A 21038-nucleotide genomic window follows, 5' to 3' on the forward strand; every position below is an offset into this window, starting at 1 on the left:
AAATGATCTTATGGTTTATTCATGAAATAGACTATAACGATCCACAATGAACTGTTGAACTAGAAGTGTGATGATACTGCTAGTCTGGGGGACTAACAGTTACTGTGTCAGTCTACTGAACGAGGAGTCTGGGGGACTAACAGTTACTGTGTCAGTCTACTGAACGAGGAGTCTGGGGGACTAACAGTGTTACTGTGTCATTCTACTGAACGAGGAGTCTGGGAGTTTAACGGTGTTACTGTGTCAGTCTACTGAATGAGGAGTCTGGGGGACTAACGGTGTTACTGTGTCAATCTACTGAATGAGGAGTCTGGGGGACTAACAGTGTTACTGTGTCAGTCTACTGAACGAGGAGTCTGGGGGACTAACAGTGTTACTGTGTCAGTCTACTGAACGAGGAGTCTGGGGGACTAACGGTGTTACTGTGTCAATCTACTGAACGAGGAGTCTGGGAGTTTAACGGTGTTACTGTGTCAGTCTACTGAACGAGGAGTCTGGGGGACTAACGGTGTTACTGTGTCAGTCTACTGAATGAGGAGTCTGGGGGACTAACGGTGTTACTGTGTCAGTCTACTGAACGAGGAGTCTGGGGGACTAACAGTGTTACTGTGTCAGTCTACTGAACGAGGAGTCTGGGGGACTAACAGTGTTACTGTGTCAGTCTACTGAACGAGGAGTCTGGGGGACTAACAGTTACTGTGTCAGTCTACTGAACGAGGAGTCTGGGGGACTAACAGTGTTACTGTGTCAGTCTACTGAACGAGGAGTCTGGGGGACTAACAGTGTTACTGTGTCAGTCTACTGAACGAGGAGTCTGGGAGTTTAACAGTGTTACTGTGTCAGTCTACTGAACGAGGAGTCTGGGGGACTAACAGTGTTACTGTGTCAGTCTACTGAACGAGGAGTCTGGGGGACTAACAGTGTTACTGTGTCAGTCTACTGAACGAGGAGTCTGGGAGTTTAACAGTGTTACTGTGTCAGTCTACTGAACGAGGAGTGTGGGGGACTAATAGTGTTACTGTGTCAGTCTACTGAACGAGCAGTCTGAGAGTTAACTGTGTTACTGTGTCAGTCCAAGACACACACTGTAAATGTACATATTTTAGAGGTAATTTTATTTTTCTATTGAGTTGGGTTAAATAATGATTGTGCTAGTTTATGGTACTGTACATGGTTATACTGTACATAGTTTTCTATGAAAAATATTTCTACCGTTTCCAATTGTTAATTGTAGTAACGACCTAAGTTTAGTTACTAATGGTATCAATGTCCGCCATGATTACTAGATTAGTCTGTATTATGTGGGTGCAGTAGACATGGGAGGATAAAGACAATCTAGTGTTACAGTAAGCCGATGACGTAGCTTTGTTACACCTGTACTTACTACACGTCAGCCTACAAGTACAAAGCTAATTTCTATTGTCAGTTTGTGGAGATCTTAATGATTTCTGTTTCCTGCTGGCAATGCCAGGTGACATATAGCATCATGCTGTCAGTTTATGTAAACGCTTTTTGTTTCCTTCTCATGATATGTATTATATGTACAGTTATTTTTGTTTTTTCCATCAGTGTACAGCTATAGGGAGTACTTGGTAGTAGTGACGACTCCAGTCTACCAAGCTGTAGTGTTGAGCACATCAATACATTTCCAGTGTCATATATGGAGTGAACATTTCCCTTGGTCAGACCAGGAACCCCATTAACACTGATTGGTTCATCAATAAGAAATTGATTGGAATGAGAACATGTTATATTTTAAGGGTACATAACGTGATCTTACCACTACCTGTCTTAAAGAGAAATTATTGAACCCAGAAAAAGCATTAGCAGGTATAGAATTGAGCTCAGCAGGCCACAGACATTGTTTAATGAGGAAACCTCTTACAGATTTGATCCTGTACATTGGCCTCATGTCAGTCGTTGATGGAAACTCTTTCACATTTAATTAACATACACTTTTTAAATGTTCTATCTAGAAATTCTCTCAGTGCTGCATTGTTTTCACCCTAGCCTAGAAATGTTGTCCACTTTATATATTGATGTGAACGTCTAGCCTACCATTCCTTCAGTAGAGTTGGATGAAACTAGATAGGCTAGGTAAAGGCTGAATTGTTATAATTCAACAGAAGCTCAGGTTACGAAACAAGCTTTGAATGTAATCATATTTGGTATAAAACTTTGAATGTAATCATATTTGGTATAAAACTTTGAATGTAATCATATTTGGTATAAAACTTTGAATGTAATCATATTTGGTATAAAACTTTGAATGTAATCATATTTGGTATAAAACTTTGAATGTAATCATATTTGGTATAAAACTTTGAATGTAATCATATTTGGTATAAAATTTTGAATGTAATCATATTTGGTATAAAACTTTGAATGTAATCATATTTGGTATAAAACTTTGAATGTAATCATATTTGGTGTAAGAGTGTTAGAGCCTAGTACACTAAAACAGGGGTGGTTGTTTGAATGAGAAAACTAACATTAACATTTATAACAAAATGAAAACTCTGAAACAGAGAAGAACCAAACAGAGACATAATTTTATACAAGACGAGTGGTAGTTTGGTTGTATGTACTAGCTCTCAGTTGTTCAGATGTACTTTAGACATGACTAGATGTTTGTTGTGTACTAATGAAACAGGTAGATCCTTTGTGACATGCATAATGACACGATATTCTCACCTCCTAACACCTGCTTGATGTACACTTATAAAAGGGCGAGGCAGACCAATCCGATTGGCAAATCATCGGTCAAATTGGCTTATAATACTTAATTCTTTTGGTAAGTTTAAAAAAAACTGTCAAAAGTTTACAATATGAACACTTTACATAAGGTATGTTACAGTGTTGTCCATTGAATCCCGATACCAATCTGGTGAAGAAGATTCGCAGAGTTTACTTTAACTAATGCAAAAACAGTAGGCTGCATTATTTTACGTGAAAGCTCAAGAATCATTGATGTGTGCAGTCATATTAAAAATATTTGAATGAATTTGTTTCCAACTTTTGACATTTTCTGCACTTGTTTAATTTTGTGTTTTAAGCTGCATTTCCATCAAGGAGTAGCTTTGGTATTTCACAAGCATTCTCTAGTCTTAATAATGCTCAACAAACTTTCCATATGGAGGAAATGGAATTTGTGGACTATGATGATTCTTTATTGATTAAGGTTTATGACTGATAATATTGGTGATACATAAGACACAGGTTAGTAGATTTGAACCGATTCAAAGTGTTATGTGTTTTCAATGTTTTCATAACACTTGTTTGATTCAAGTCTAGTTAACTTCAAGCATACTTCCATGCATTAACTATTTAAAATGAACTTTTAATATAGATAATGAGTTCATCTAGGTCACCAGTGATGATCTTTGTATTAACAAATTGCCTGTTGACGCTGAGTGATTCTCAACATTACACGTAATTCTTCGTGTGTACAATGAGTGCCTCAAGGTCACTCAAGGTTAATTGCTTTAATGCATGCTGTACCAATGTCCTTAGAGCACAAGGGATGATTCCTAGATTGAACCAGAAGTTGAGTTGCCTATTGCTGACTGGGTGCTAAACATGAAAGAGATAAGACTGTGTAAGGTGTCATATATCTCCAGGTTTGTCTCCCTGTGGGTAAACACAACAATTTATGACAAACAACTACCTATATGGGAATACCTATAGCTTATCAATAGAAGACACAGATTGCCTTTTAGAATACAAAATTTATCGGCCTAGTGAGTGGTGATCCAAGAATGTTTATTACTGTGTCTTCAGTACAAAATAACAAGGTATATACTGAACTGGTTACTGTAATATTGTAACGGGAGAAATTAACTGGAACAAGGTATACTACTGTAATATTGTAACGGGAGAAATTAACCAGAACAAGGTATACATCTAACCTAGTTATTGTAATATTGTAACGAGAGAAATTAACTGGAACAAGGTATACTACTGTAATATTGTAATGGGAGAAATTAACTGGAACAAGGTATACATCTAAACTAGTTATTGTAATATTGTAACGAGAGAAATTAACTGGAACAAGGTATACTACTGTAATATTGTAACGGGAGAAATTAACTGGAACAAGGTATACTTCTAAATTGGTTACTGTAATATTGTAACGGGAGAAATTAACTAGTTTTAGGTCTGATGTTCTGACTGTTATATGTTAATTATACAATGATGGAGCAAAAGGTTGATTTAGAGATAAATTGACAACAAAAGGACAAAATTTGTTGTTGACAAAATCAGTTTGTTTTGTACATGTGTACTTCAGTGTTTCAGATGTAAAACAGATGAAGATGGAAATGAAAGCGCTGATGTTTTACTGTCCATGTTTCTGAATTCATTAACTTCTTATACATATATTTACAATTGTAATTCCTTTGTAAGTTTATTGGAAATACAGAGGGCACCTGCAGAATAAATCTTTAATGTTGATTAGTGCTTCAGGCTCCCCGTATGATTACTGTATGGGGACTGTACCAATGTGATCCACTCAAGAGGACAAGCCAGGTCGTTGGCCAGTACTGTTATGTAGCAGCTCACATCTTGACCATGCATAATAATCTGTCATGGTCCATTTGTTGTTCCTTATAAAGTCACCAGCCAACCATTTTATATCAAGACATCAACACGAAATGACAACAAACCCTCAGGTCATCATGTAGATCTCATCAAAAACTTAGTTTGAACATTGCCACATGCAATATGATGCCCTGAGCTATGAGAGACTTTATAGTGGCCACACTAACCCTGACAGAGACAAGCTTGTTTATACCTAGTGCATTTAAGGTGACGTGTGATCATCAGCTTGTCACAGACTGGCAGGTTATTGTTCCCTGTGCCTCTATCACTGAGGTAAATGTATGGTAGCTGTGTGGCTGGTGATGTTCATGAGTGATAAGTGCAATACCTTTACTGACGCTGGAGTTATAGTGATGTAAAGATGTTTTGGTGATTTTTTTATGGAGTGATAAATGCAATACCTTTATATACTGACACTGATGTCATAATGATATACTGTAAACATATTTTTGTAAAATTTATGGAATGATGAATGCAGTACCTTTACTGCAGGTGTTATACCTAAGGGAACATATATTTTTGTGAAGTCTGTGGATTGTAGAATGCAATACTTAGGCTGACACAGTTAAATGTCATAGTGGAGAATACAAATGTTCACGGGGAGATGATCTCTATCCTCTTGATTCTGGTACTGGTATTGTAGCAATGGAAACATGAACTGGTATTGTAGCAATGGAAACATGTTTTGTTTGTGAAGCTTAACAAGTTCAGCGACTGGTTCATGGAATGTAATGTTTGTTATGAAATCACTGAAAGTCACTGTTTTTTTATTTTCAGAGATGAGATGAAGTAACAAGTCTTTATCGCCATGACGACGCCTTTTACAGAGGGCCGATTTTGAAATGGATGTTGGTAACCCGTACCATGTCAGCCCCAACAGGAAGTCCTATGTGGGGCCATCACTGACCTACAATGGGGTTCCGGCGGAACTGCGTGAATCTAACCACTATATGGAGAGTTCCTTTACATCTGACAATCAGACAGGAACAGTGTTTATACGAATCTCAATACCAGACCTTAAAGTCCAGGTACTGAATACTTTATTCCCAGAAACTCTACCTGTTGTTTATAGTTTCCCGATGAAGATAGAAGTAAACTCTACCTGTTGTTTATAGTTTCCCGATGAAGATAGAAGTAAACTCTACCTGTTGTTTATAGTTTCCCGATGAAGATAGAAGTAAACTCTACCTGTTGTTTATAGTTTCCCGATGAAGATAGAAGTAAACTCTACCTGTTGTTTATAGTTTCCCGATGAAGATAGAAGTAAACTCTACCTGTTGTTTATAGTTTCCCGATGAAGATAGAAGTAAACTCTACCTGTTGTTTATAGTTTCCCGATGAAGATAGAAGTAAACTCTACCTGTTGTTTATAGTTTCCCGATGAAGATAGAAGTAAACTCTACCTGTTGTTTATAGTTTCCCGATGAAGATAGAAGTAAACTCTACCTGTTGTTTATAGTTTCCCGATGAAGATAGAAGTAAACTCTACCTGTTGTTTATAGTTTCCCGATGAAGATAGAAGTAAACTCTACCTGTTGTTTATAGTTTCCCGATGAAGATAGAAGTAAACTCTACCTGTTGTTTATAGTTTCCCGATGAAGATAGAAGTAAACTCTACCTGTTGTTTATAGTTTCCCGATGAAGATAGAAGTAAAGCACATTCTTAAAGAAGCCCCGGAGTTATGAAATAAATCAATTCTTAGCCACTTAGCCAGCTTTTGTTTATCAGGGAGAATGGACTAATGCTCATCTTATTCATCCTTTTTATTTGTAGAAGTGCCTTCAATTTGAGCTGGACGAGACAGTATGGCAGGCAAAGCAGCGACTTCTGGGAACATTTGCCAAGGTATTGAAATACTGGAGCCCCATTCTATACCAATACATATTTACAGACTCTTCTGTATAACTGCTGGTGATACTTTTTCAAGCTGATTTCGAATCCTTTCAATGATGATTCATTTATCTTAAAGTATGATATTGAAATATTGTACCCTTTCCTCAGAATTACTTTATATTTGTCTGCTTTCAATAGGATCTGAAGGATGCCTTAAATTTCGGTCTGTACAGTCCGCCGGTCAATGGCAGGGCGGGCAAGTTCCTGGAGGAGGAGAGGCTGCTCCGACACTACCCATTACAGGGCCCCATTGGATTCCTAGAGGTGGGTGTACAGTTACTGGTCAGAATCTTAAAAGATTAATCATTTGTATTAGACTTCATGTTTAAGTCAGTTTCTCAACAGTAATTGGTTAAAGAGTGATGCTATGTTTGTTTTGTAAGGAGACTTTTTGAAATCAAATATTGATATTCTTGAGATAAACTGAGAAAGAAGGTATTATTTTTTCAAATCCTGTAACACATTGTGACCTACTTCATTGTGCTGAATTAATGTGATGAGTTTTTAAACTAGAAGGAAAGTTGAAAGTTTTTGTTTATTTCTGTTTTTACAGTTTAAATACAAAAGACGTGTGTATAAACTCATGAACTTAAATCCAAGGAAACTCAAGCAACTTAATACAAAGGTATGTATACAAGACCTGTAGAGGGATTTTAATTTCAGTTGGTGTTTAAAAAACATTAATTACTGTACATATTACTGTAAACATAATTACTGTAATGCACAATTATCACTGATAATTCCTGATATAAAGTGGAAACATGTCCTGTAACAGTATCTAGGCATGTTCTGCTGCCTAATTTTTATCATGGGTACTCCCATGGTTGGTTCAATAGGTGTGCCTGTTAAGATTATCTTAGATTGAAATGTTTTGATCTAATAATGTTCAAAGACTAAGCAAATATCATCTGAAAGTTCATAGCAGCTTCCATGACATTTAGAATTTTATTTGTTCATTCAGTGGCTATGAAGTTTAATTTTTTCTACTTTTGTTTTATGGAAGTTTTGTTTATCAGGCAACTAATTGATCTGTTTTTGCTTTGCAGGGTAACTTTAAGCACTTCATTGACTATGTGAAAAACTGTAATGTAGAGAAGGTGACCAAACTGACCAACAAGGGACTGGATCCCAACTTCCACGACTCCAGTACGGGGGGTAAGTTATGACTCCATTACCGGGGGTAAGTTATGACTCCAGTACCGGGGGTAAGTTATGACTCCATTACCGGGGGCAAGTTATGACTCCAGTACCGGGAGTAAGTTATGACTCCAGTACCGGGGGTAAGTTATGACTCCAGTACCGGGGGTAAGTTATGACTCCAGTACCGGGGGTAGGTCACCACTCCAGTACCAGGGGTAGGTCACAACTCCAGTACCGGGGGTAGGTCACAACTCCAGTACCTCGGGTAGGTCACGACTCCAGTACTGGGGGTAAGTCACGACTCCATTACCGGGCGTAGGTCACCACTCCAGTACCGGGGGTAGGTCACCACTCCAGTACCAGGGGTAGGTCACAACTCCAGTACCGGGGGTAGGTCACAACTCCAGTACCTGGGGTAGGTCATGACTCCAGTACCTGGGGTAGGTCATGACTCCAGTACCGGGGGTAGGTCACGACTCCAGTACCGGGGGTAGGTCACGACTCCAGTACCTGGGGTAAGTCACGACTCCAGTACCTGGGGTAAGTCACGACTCCAGTACCTGGGGTAGGTCACGACTCCAGTACCTGGGGTAGGTCACGACTGTAGTAACAGGTAAGTCACGACTCCTGTACCAGAGGTAATCCATGACTGTAATACTGGGTAAGTCACGACTCCAGTACTGGGGGTAAGTAAAGTACGATCCAGTACCTCCCACTGGTTCCAAACAGGAAGACCAATTCAGTCATTTTACCAAAACAGACACCAAATACCCAGTAAAGTCTCAATGTGGATGGCAAACTCTCCGCAGAATATTCGGTTTTAACTAAGATGTTGCTATCATTCTGTAATAATGTAATTATTTTCTGGAATTGTAAGACATGATATTGTGTTCCAGTTGAGCATCCCACTGTAAAATCACTGAGTTAGAAGGTTTTGTTTTAGGTCTGGGTAGATGATGAGAAGAGAGCAAGCATTAGAAGTACAGGTATATTAGCTAATTAAGCTGCTTTTACTTGTTGACAGAGACACCCTTGAGCCAGGCCATGATGTTGACAAAGCAGAAATGCAGGGAGCTGATCATCAGCCTAGTTGGTGGCGGGGCTCACCTCGACTACCGCACCAAGAAAGGCCTCACCCCACTACACCGGGCTGTCCTAGCCGGCAATATGGAGGCTGTAAAGGTAGGTATAGGGGTACACTGTTAGGGGGTGATGTGATCTATATATCCTGGGTGGATGAAGTCCCCCCCCCCCCCCCCCTCCCGACAGTAGCGCGGTAAGACAGATAATAGATGTACCAGTATATTATTTCCCTGTTAATACTCTGTCACCTATTATGTGTGACGATGACACTAGGGTTGTCCTGACAGATGATTGGCGACCAGCCATTATACCTACAGCTTCTGTCCAAAGTGAGGCTGTGTGATTCACAGCCTTCTGACATGCTGGTAACTTTCACGTTGGATATTTACCATGAGTTTTCACAAGTTTCTTCACGTAAGTAACTAGATATATTTTCAGAAAAGATTATTTTGGTTAAATCAACCTTCTTTCATCATGCTTAATTTTATTGAATCTTGGTTCTTCAGGACTTAGATTTAGCTCCCTGCTATACATTTTGATGTATTCAGACCCTAGTTGTTAAAACCTCCAGTGGTTCATTATGGTGCAATATTTTCAGTTTCCTGTTACATTGAGGGGGCGTTCCTAACCTATAGGATGTATGGTGCTGACCCTCCAGTACTACATTACGGTGTGATATTTTTAGTTCCCTGTTACATTGTGGGGGCGTTCCTAACCTATAGGATGTATGGTGCTGACCCTCCAGTACTACATTACGGTGTGTTATTTTCAGACCCTAATAGACCTAGGGTGTCCCCTAACCTGATGGATGCGTGGAAGCTGGCGCCCCCCTAAGATCCCCCTGAACTACATTACAGTGTGTTATAAGCTTTGTGAAGGTGCCCCCTAACCTGAAGGATGTGTGGGGTCTGACCCCTGTGTATTAAGTTATCGTGTTATTTTCAGACCCTGCTAGACCTAGGGGCGTCCCCTAATCTGAAGGATGTGTGGGGTCTGACCCCCGTGTATTACATTATGGTGTGTTATTTTCAGACCCTGCTAGACCTAGGGGCGTCCCCTAACCTGAAGGATGCACGAGGGCTGACCCCCCTGTACTACTGTGCAGCTCATTCCTGTAACCCTATATGTATGGAGATGTTGCTGATGGAGAAGGCCATTATTGGGGCTACAGACGAGCAGGGCTGGATGGAGATCCATCAGGTGGGTGTTGTATATTGTGTCATACGTCAGGTGGGTGTTGTATACTGTGTCATCATTACTAGAGCAGGGCTGGATGGAGATCCATCAGGTGGGTGTTGTATATTGTGTCATCATTACTAGAGCAGGACTGGATGGAGATACGTCAGGTGGGTGTTGTATACTGTGTCATCATTACTAGAGCAGGACTGGATGGAGATCCATCAGGTGGGTGTTGTATACTGTGTCATCATTACTAGAGTAGGGCTGGATGGAGATCCATCAGGTGGGTGTTGTATATTGTGTCATACGTCAGGTGGGTGTTGTATATTGTGTCATCATTACTAGAGCAGGACTGGATGGAGATACGTCAGGTGGGTGTTGTATATTGTCATCATTACTAGAGCAGGGCTGGATGGAGATACGTCAGGTGGGTGTTGTATATTGTGTCATACGTCAGGTGGGTGTTGTATATTGTGTCATACGTCAGGTGGGTGTTGTATATTGTCATCATTACTAGAGCAGGGCTGGATGGAGATACGTCAGGTGGGTGTTGTATATTGTGTCATCATTACTAGAGCAGGGCTGGATGGAGATACATCAGGTGGGTGTTGTATATTGTGTCATACGTCAGGTGGGTGTTGTATATTGTGTCATCATTACTAGAGCAGGACTGGATGGAGATACGTCAGGTGGGTGTTGTATATTGTGTCATACGTCAGGTGGGTGTTGTATACTGTGTCATCATTACTAGAGCAGGGCTGGATGGAGATACGTCAGGTGGGTGTTGTATATTGTGTCATCATTACTAGAGCAGGGCTGGATGGAGATCCATCAGGTGGGTGTTGTATACTGTGTCATACGTCAGGTGGGTGTTGTATACTGTGTCATCATTACTAGAGCAGGGCTGGATGGAGATACGTCAGGTGGGTGTTGTATATTGTGTCATCATTACTAGAGCAGGACTGGATGGAGATACGTCAGGTGGGTGTTGTATACTGTGTCATCATTACTAGAGCAGGACTGGATGGAGATACGTCAGGTGGGTGTTGTATACTGTGTCATCATTACTAGAGCAGGACTGGATGGAGATCCATCAGGTGGGTGTTGTATATTGTGTCATCATTACTAGAGCTGGGCTGGATGGAGATACGTCAAGTGGGTGTTGTATATTGTGTCTATCATTACTAGAGCAGGACTGGATGGAGATCCATCAGGTGGGTGTTGTATACTGTGTCATACGTCAGGTGGGTGTTGTATATTGTGTCATCTATAACTAGAGCAGGGCTGGAAGGAGATCCATCAGGTGGGTGTTGTATATTGTGTCATCATTACTAGAGCAGGACTGGATGGAGATACGTCAGGTGGGTGTTGTATACTGTGTCATACGTCAGGTGGGTGTTGTATATTGTGTCATCTATAACTAGAGCAGGGCTGGATGGAGATCCATCAGGTGGGTGTTGTATATTGTGTCATACGTCAGGTGGGTGTTGTATATTGTGTCATCTATAACTAGAGCAGGGCTGGATGGAGATACGTCAGGTGGGTGTTGTATATTGTGTCATCATTACTAGAGCAGGGCTGGATGGAGATCCATCAGGTGGTCGTTGTATATTGTGTCATCATTACTAGAGCAGGACTGGATGGAGATACGTCAGGTGGGTGTTGTATACTGTGTCATCATTACTAGAGCAGGACTGGATGGAGATACGTCAGGTGGGTGTTGTATACTGTGTCATCATTACTAGAGCAGGACTGGATGGAGATCCATCAGGTGGGTGTTGTGTATTGTGTCATCATTACTAGAGCTGGGCTGGATGGAGATCCATCAGGTGGGTGTTGTATACTGTGTCATACGTCAGGTGGGTGTTGTATATTGTGTCATCTATAACTAGAGCAGGACTGGATAGAGATACGTCAGGTGGGTGTTGTATATTGTGTCATCTATAACTAGAGCAGGACTGGATGGAGATCCATCAGGTGGGTGTTGTATATTGTGTCATCATTACTAGAGCAGGACTGGATAGAGATACGTCAGGTGGGTGTTGTATACTGTGTCATACGTCAGGTGGGTGTTGTATATTGTGTCATCTATAACTAGAGCAGGGCTGGATGGAGATCCATCAGGTGGGTGTTGTATATTGTGTCATCATTACTAGAGCAGGACTGGATGGAGATCCATCAGGTGGGTGTTGTATATTGTGTCATCATTACTAGAGCAGGACTGGATGGAGATCCATCAGGTGGGTGTTGTATATTGTGTCATCATTACTAGAGCGGGGCTGGATGGAGATACGTCAGGTGGGTGTTGTATACTGTGTCATCATTACTAGAGCAGGACTGGATGGAGATACGTCAGGTGGGTGTTGTATACTGTGTCATCATTACTAGAGCAGGACTGGATGGAGATCCATCAGGTGGGTGTTGTATATTGTGTCATCATTACTAGAGCAGGACTGGATGGAGATACGTCAGGTGGGTGTTGTATATTGTGTCATACGTCAGGTGGGTGTTGTATATTGTGTCATACGTCAGGTGGGTGTTGTATATTGTGTCATCATTACTAGAGCAGGGCTGGATGGAGATACGTCAGGTGGGTGTTGTATACTGTGTCATCATTACTAGAGCAGGACTGGATGGAGATACGTCAGGTGGGTGTTGTATACTGTGTCATCATTACTAGAGCAGGACTGGATAGAGATACGTCAGGTGGGTGTTGTATATTGTGTCATCTATAACTAGAGCAGGACTGGATGGAGATCCATCAGGTGGGTGTTGTATATTGTGTCATCATTACTAGAGCAGGGCTGGATGGAGATACGTCAGGTGGGTGTTGTATACTGTGTCATCATTACTAGAGCAGGACTGGATGGAGATCCATCAGGTGGGTGTTGTATATTGTGTCATCATTACTAGAGCTGGGCTGGATGGAGATCCATCAGGTGGGTGTTGTATATTGTGTCATACGTCAGGTGGGTGTTGTATATTGTGTCATACGTCAGGTGGGTGTTGTATATTGTGTCATCATTACTAGAGCAGGACTGGATGGAGATCCATCAGGTGGGTGTTGTATATTGTGTCATCATTACTAGAGCGGGGCTGGATGGAGATACGTCAGGTGGGTGTTGTATATTGTGTCATCATTACTAGAGCAGGACTGGATGGAGATACGTCAGGTGGGTGTTGTATACTGTGTCATCATTACTAGAGCAGGACTGGATGGAGATCCATCAGGTGGGTGTTGTATATTGTGTCATCATTACTAGAGCAGGGCTGGATGGAGATCCATCAGGTGGGTGTTGTATATTGTGTCATCATTACTAGAGCAGGGCTGGATGGAGATCCATCAGGTGGGTGTTGTATACTGTGTCATCATTACTAGAGCAGGGCTGGATGGAGATCCATCAGGTGGGTGTTGTATATTGTGTCATCATTACTAGAGCAGGACTGGATGGAGATCCATCAGGTGGGTGTTGTATATTGTGTCATCATTACTAGAGCAGGACTGGATGGAGATCCATCAGGTGGGTGTTGTATATTGTGTCATACGTCAGGTGGGTGTTGTATACTGTGTCATCATTACTAGAGCAGGACTGGATGGAGATCCATCAGGTGGGTGTTGTATATTGTGTCATCATTACTAGAGCAGGGCTGGATGGAGATCCATCAGGTGGGTGTTGTATATTGTGTCATCATTACTAGAGCAGGACTGGATGGAGATCCATCAGGTGGGTGTTGTATATTGTGTCATCATTACTAGAGCGGGGCTGGATGGAGATCCATCAGGTGGGTGTTGTATATTGTGTCATACATCAGGTAGGTGTTGTATATTGTGTCATCATTACTAGAGCAGGGCTGGATGGAGATCCATCAGGTGGGTGTTGTATATTGTGTCATACGTCAGGTGGGTGTTGTATATTGTGTCATCATTACTAGAGCAGGGCTGGATGGAGATCCATCAGGTGGGTGTTGTATATTGTGTCATCATTACTAGAGCAGTGCTGGATGGAGATCCATCAGGTGGGTGTTGTATATTGTGTCATACGTCAGGTGGGTGTTGTATATTGTGTCATCTATAACTAGAGCAGGGCTGGATGGAGATCCATCAGGTGGGTGTTGTATATTGTGTCATCATTACTAGAGCAGGGCTGGATGGAGATACGTCAGATGGGTGTTGTATATTGTGTCATACGTCAGGTGGGTGTTGTATATTGTGTCTTACGTCAGGTGGGTGTTGTATACTGTGTCATCATTACTAGAGCAGGACTGGATGGAGATACGTCAGGTGGGTGTTGTATATTGTGTCATACGTCAGGTGGGTGTTGTATATTGTGTCATACGTCAGGTGGGTGTTGTATATTGTGTCATCATTACTAGAGCAGGGCTGGATGGAGATCCATCAGGTGGGTGTTGTATATTGTGTCATCATTACTAGAGCAGGACTGGATGGAGATACGTCAGGTGGGTGTTGTATATTGTGTCATCTATAACTAGAGCAGGGCTGGATGGAGATACGTCAGGTGGGTGTTGTATATTGTGTCATCATTACTAGAGCAGGACTGGATGGAGATATGTCAAGTGGGTGTTGTATACTGTGTCATCATTACTAGAGCAGGGCTGGATGGAGATCCATCAGGTGGGTGTTGTATATTGTGTCATCATTACTAGAGCGGGGCTGGATGGAGATCCATCAGGTGGGTGTTGTATATTGTGTCATCATTACTAGAGCAGGACTGGATGGAGATCCATCAGGTGGGTGTTGTATATTGTGTCATCATTACTAGAGCAGGACTGGATGGAGATACGTCAGGTGGGTGTTGTATATTGTGTCATACGTCAGGTGGGTGTTGTATATTGTGTCATCATTACTAGAGCAGGACTGGATGGAGATCCATCAGGTGGGTGTTGTATATTGTGTCATACGTCAGGTGGGTGTTGTATATTGTGTCATACGTCAGGTGGGTGTTGTATATTGTGTCATACGTCAGGTGGGTGTTGTATATTGTGTCATACGTCAGGTGGGTGTTGTATACTGTGTCATCATTACTAGAGCAGGACTGGATGGAGATCCATCAGGTGGGTGTTGTATATTGTGTCATCATTACTAGAGCAGGACTGGATGGAGATACGTCAGGTGGGTGTTGTATACTGTGTCATACGTCAGGTGGGTGTTGTATACTGTGTCATCATTACTAGAGCAGGACTGGATGGAGATCCATCAGGTGGGTGTTGTATATTGTGTCATACGTCAGGTGGGTGTTGTATACTGTGTCATACGTCAGGTGGGTGTTGTATATTGTGTCATACGTCAGGTGGGTGTTGTATACTGTGTCATACGTCAGGTGGGTGTTGTATACTGTGTCATCATTACTAGAGCAGGGCTTGATGGAGATACGTCAGGTGGGTGTTGTATACTGTGTCATCATTACCCAGTGTGTTATAAGAGCATGTTTCAGTGTCACTACTAGACATGGATTTGTGTGTAAAACATTTCTACTGGTTAAGATGATATCAGGTACATACGAAGTATAATAAACCTATACATGTGTTTATGTAGGTCCTCTTATACATTACAGGCATGTCACAATGGGCTAGTCCAACACTTGGAGTACCTACTGTCGTACGGAGCCGATATGGACATCCAGAACGCCAGCGGTAACACAGCACTCCATGTGTGTGCAATAAACAACCAGGTAAGTTGTCTGTAGGTCGGTGATTTCCCTAAAAGATATGAAATAGGAATGGTGTCTGAAACAGTCTACATTTAGGTCACATGATGTATTACAATTAGCATAAACTCCATTCCAATTCTTCTGAATCTGTAGACAGTGTTTAGATGGTGTTGTAGCCGGTATTTTTTTATATCCCCAGGAGTCATGTGCACGTGTGCTGTTATTTCGAGGTGCTAGCAAGGACATTGTCAACTTGAATCACCAAACACCGTACCAGGCGGCCATCATTGCTCAGAGTCATGACCTCATCCTGATGCTGGAGCAGCATCGAAAAGAGGACGTAGGTCAGTAACCATGGTAACTAGGGATACAATTAAATGATATATCATCAGAGGTCAATATAACTTACATCTGTGTAAATGCCTCTGCTTAAAGTTTGAACAAGGGACTCCTGGCTTACTAGACTAATATTCTACTGAAGGGAAATTCTCCCCAACCAAGTCAATAGGAAGCTTTTCTTGTCTGGGATTACAAACTCCCTAATCAAGTTGGTAGGACTCCGTAACTGAGTCAGTAGGAAGCTTTTGTTTACCGGGGTTACATAATCCATAATCGAGTTGGTAGGACTCCATAAGCAATTCAGTAGGAAGCTCTTGTTTACCGGGGTTATATAATCCATAATCGAGTTGGTAGGACTCCATAAGCAATTCAGTAGGAAGCTCTTGTTTACCGGGGTTATATAATCCATAATCAAGTTGGTAGGACTCCATAAGCAATTCAGTAGGAAGCTCTTGTTTACCGGGGTTATATAATCCATAATCGAGTTGGTAGGACTCCATAAGCAAGTCAGTAGGAAGCTTTTGTTTACCGGGGTTACATAATCCCTAATGGAGTTGGTAGGACTCCGTAACTGAGTCAGTAGGAAGCTTTTGTTTTCCGGGGTTACATAATCCCTAATCGAGTTGGTAGGAAACTAATGATCGCTTGTTTACATGACATTCCCATTTTCAATAACATTTTAACAGTGAAATCTGAGCAGGCACTAGATATTTCTCATACCACAAATATGGTTATGTGAGGGACAAGACAGCAGTCGGGAGTCTGGCTACATGGCACTTAAATAAGGGGTGTACATAGCTGAATGACCGCACTTCCTTCTGACCACTGACCACTTCCTTCTGACCACTTCTCCTGTATAATTGAACTGTAGTCTACTGTTTTACTGTCATCAGTTACTACCCATTTTTGATCCAAAGTTATCTGTGATTGACTGAAGTCAGTCTCTCAATATCATGGCAGTAGAAACAGAAAATGAAGTATTAGATTGTCACATGTCAGATCTTTATAGGGTTCTGTATTGATAAGAGTGTATAAAGATGTCAGGTTGTGTTTATATACACAGGTTTAAGTTTATGCGATATCCTTCTGAAAATAGCTACAAGACGATTTTCTATTTTCAGTACCAATACGTGAGATGCCACGATATAGTAACCGTCGCCGTGACAACCCAGCATTACAGTCTATATATGGAATGTCTCGTAGTCGTAGTGACCCACGGATCAATGCCATCTCTATGATGGATGATAAGTATATGACAACTTTCGCCTCTATGCATAACTTGGCGTACCTGAACAACAATCACCCAGACACGCCCTCTGGTGGCTACGAGACAGACTCACCGCGTTCGATGTCTGTATCCAGTGCCAGCTCTGGGATGGGTAAGTAGCCCACAGTGTGTTCCTCGAGTAGTCAACAAAATGTCAAGATAAATAGTAAACTTTGTGAATCAATGTAATGAAATTATTGTTAGATAGAAACAAGGAAACTTGGTTATGATGCATGTCTCCACATCAGATAGATAGAAATGTATACTTCTACAACTGGTGATAAGTCTTCATAGTTTGGTGATGGCAGGTATTGGAATTATAGGTGTCTTAGGATAGTACGGCACCAATATAGCTCACTAGTTTGTGTGCTCCATAAGGTCAGGTGGTAGTGCCGCCGGTATGCTGACATCAGGTATGAGCTACATATTATAATTTGTAAGTGTTTGTATTGGTATGTAATACAGGGAAACATAAAGCAGCAGTTTCCAAGGATGTTGTGTCCGTGGCATCAGGTCAAGAGGTCGAAGGTAAAGGTCACAGGCATTTGCTATTAGTCGGCTTTAGTGTAAAGTAGATAATATGTCTGCGCTTTCAAGGAGAACAGATTCTTTAAACTAGCTGCTTTATGATACAATAACCATTTAGTGTGAACTGTTATTTTTGTGATTTAATGGTAATTAAATATATTTAATTACTCAATACACAGCACTCTCAAAATTGCAAATGCTGTTTAAACTCTTTACAGTAAAAAAAAAAAAAAAAATCCACAAAAGTAGCACTTTGCATTCTTTGCTTGAAATCATATTTGCTGCTAGTTATACATAATACATTCTTCGTTTAAAAAATGTTAATAATAAAGTTTATACTTTCTTCAACAAATACATCCTCTTGTCACAGGATTATAATATATACTAGTGAGGGTGAGACATGTATTGATTCCTCGACACAGGTACGCCAGAGTATGGTCTGAGTGACATTCACCCCTCCTCCCTGTCATACGGGTCAGTCGTACAGTGCCCCCACCCCCAACACACCAGATTCTCTCCCAGCTCCAAAGTGCCTCAGCGCAGTCACAGTATGGTGCAGCATGTGACTAGTCCCACAATGTTCAAATCCCTCATCAGTCGACTTCCACAGCCACAGTGATCTTTCAGTCATTTGCCACAAGTGCCACCACCTTAATGTACCACTAGAGAGCCGGGGACACCGCCATAGTATGTACAACCACTACACTTCGCCACGCGGACAGAGTGTTGTCAGACGCCCATCACTACAGGCGGAGATGATGTTTGACCACAGCATACACCATGGTGACTTTGGCATAGACAGAAGTATGGAGGATATTCCTGCCAGCAGGCGCCCTAGCAGACTCTCTCTTCTCAGTAACCATAGTGCCACGATGTACAACAACCCCAGTCCCTCATCTTCTGGTGGCAGTGTTGGTGCCACTATATCTAGTGGCAGCAATGCCACATTATCAAGTGGCACAACCATTCGGATCAATGGTGACACTGAACATTGTATTCATGAGGAAAGTCATATTCCACCTGGTGCCTCACACCAATCTGTTAGGTCATTGAGTGTACCACATAGCATAATGACAGTCCCAAACAAAACCAGAGGGAGGAATGTGGTCAGTCTGTCAGCCCTACCCATGTATCAGGAGCCTCAGACCTCAACTCTCAACCTCACCAACCCAGACAGTCTCTATGTGTGTGTTAAGTCGTACGAGGCAGCCAACCCGGTAGAGATGACACTTATCAAGGGAGAAATCATCGAAGGTCTACATTTTATATTTTGCATTGTGTTTCTTTTTCAGCATGTGTCTGTTTTTCTTCAGTTTGATTTTTTTTTGTTATCATTGACAACACAAGCATGGTTATAACTGGTGCATACTTTGTTCCTGGCATGTAGGTTTGTAGGAATTAACCGAAGCCTAAAACTCCTGTTAATCAGCTTCCATATATAGCCTCCTGTCTGTTTTGACTGGTATCTACCTGTATAACCAGTGTAACAAGCTTTCACCCTGTCAGTCAGGCTAATTTTACGGTTGTGTCCCTCTGAAAACTTCCATACCAGTTACACTGGTGTCATTTATAGTATATCAGGATACACAAGTTTTTGATGTTTGAAGTTTTATATTTTAAAGAGTCACATGTACATCAGATGTTTTTGGGAAGGTATTTTGTTTCTTGTTCATTACTCTGTGCAAAATTTGTTCCATGTTTTCCTGTTTGTTTTGAATTCACTATGGTTGACTTTTACATCGTACATCAATGATTTCCTTTGTTCAGGGGAGATGACTCCATTCTATTACCACTTTGGTCAGAACTGATACTGTGTTCACTTCCTTTTATCATTGGATAACTTCACTGTTTTCAATATTTTATCACATTATTTTGGTTCATTGACACACATTATCACTTAATGGTATATATACATATATATGTATGATTATCTCTATGTGTCTATAACAACACCACTGCTTCAATACCTGTTCTGTGAGATATATTTAGTATCTTAATTTATATAAATCGCTCCAAAAAACTGTTGATGATAGCAGGTGATCTCTTAAATAACTTAGCGATATCAACAGGTCGATGACCTTGAAAAAAAAAAGTTGTACAACCTCCTTTTTGGCTGCAGGCAACTCCATGTGCATAATTTACCTGTCAAACACTTGTTTGTAAACAGTGCAAAAATGTATACAACCAGTCGAAAAGTGCTCACATGACTTGAAGGGTATGACGTAATAGCGTCAGTGGTTATGTGTGTGTAATAAGGGGGATAACTCTCACATACTTATCGTGTAAAGGCTCTCAAAGTAGGAAGACCCTCGGATGTTGTACGTTATTTCTTTCCGATGTCATGAAAATTTCGAAGACTTTTGGCACAATACTGTATATTACAGAGAATAACACGCCTACACCTAGAGGCCATAAACTGACATATGACTGATATCCGAGTAGACTTATCTGGCTGTGTCAATATGTAATCTTACTTATTTTGAAGAAATTTTGAAGATTGAACTGTTAAAAAATATACAAGAAACTGAGAACTATGAGTTATAAATGTAGAAAATTAGTTGGTGCTTACATTTTACTGAGCTAAAATCAAAAGTTTTTTCATTAGAACTTTACATGTCATAAGTGTGCTTCAGTTAATAGAGGAGTATAACATCAGAGATACCATCATGTAGTGTTAACGAAGCTATGACTAAATATAACAATACTAACATACCCCACTTATTAACTGCTTGTCTAGTGTTAGGCCACTATGTACCAATAATCTGGTGTTAGTCTGCTGTGAACCGATAGTCTAGTGGTAGGCTGCTGTGTACCGATAGTCTAGTGGTAGGCCTCTATGTATCGATAGTCTAGTGGTAGGCCTCTGTGTACCGATAGTCTAGTGGTAGGCTGCTATATACTGATAGTCTAGTGGTAGGCCGCTGTGTACCGATAGTCTAGTGGTAGGCCTCTATGTACTGATAATCTGGTGTTAGTCCGCTGTGTACCGATAGTCTAGTGGTAGGCCGCTGTGTACCGATAGTCTAGTGGTAGGCCTCTATGTACTGATAGTCTAGTGGTAGGCCTCTGTGTACTGATAGTCTAGTGGTAGGCCTCTATGTACTGATAGTCTAGTGGTAGGCCTCTATGTACTGATAGTCTAGTGGTAGGCCTCTATAGTCTAGTGGTAGGCCTCTATAGTCTAGTGGTAGGCCTCTGTGTACTGATAGTCTAGTGGTAGGCCTCTATGTACTGATAGTCTAGTGTTAGGCCTCTATGTACTGATAGTCTAGTGTTAGGCCTCTATAGTCTAGTGGTAGGCCTCTGTGTACTGATAGTCTAGTGTTAGGCCTCTATGTAC

The 21038-nt window shown here is 41.3% G+C and overlaps 1 protein-coding gene across 2 annotated transcripts in view; it reads left to right on the top strand.

Annotated features, from left to right (window-relative positions):
- The window catches only part of LOC117328276 (protein shank-like), a 126309-nt gene that overhangs the window by 39857 nt on the left and 65414 nt on the right, over positions 1-21038 (top strand). The window contains exons 2-12 of one of the 2 annotated variants that reach the window (XM_033885789.1): positions 5377-5627; positions 6374-6445; positions 6632-6757; positions 7047-7118; positions 7540-7648; positions 8658-8815; positions 9749-9916; positions 15469-15585; positions 15764-15908; positions 17025-17282; positions 17636-17698. In XM_033885789.1, the coding sequence (XP_033741680.1) occupies positions 5442-5627; positions 6374-6445; positions 6632-6757; positions 7047-7118; positions 7540-7648; positions 8658-8815; positions 9749-9916; positions 15469-15585; positions 15764-15908; positions 17025-17282; positions 17636-17698 (1474 nt within the window). In that variant the 5' untranslated portion in view covers positions 5377-5441. The remainder of the gene's footprint in view (positions 1-5376; positions 5628-6373; positions 6446-6631; positions 6758-7046; positions 7119-7539; positions 7649-8657; positions 8816-9748; positions 9917-15468; positions 15586-15763; positions 15909-17024; positions 17283-17635; positions 17699-21038) is intronic. The other variant, XM_033885790.1, reaches the window with a different exon arrangement.

This window comes from Pecten maximus, chromosome 5 (genome assembly GCF_902652985.1).
Source record: "Pecten maximus chromosome 5, xPecMax1.1, whole genome shotgun sequence".
Taxonomy (NCBI): domain Eukaryota; kingdom Metazoa; phylum Mollusca; class Bivalvia; order Pectinida; family Pectinidae; genus Pecten; species Pecten maximus.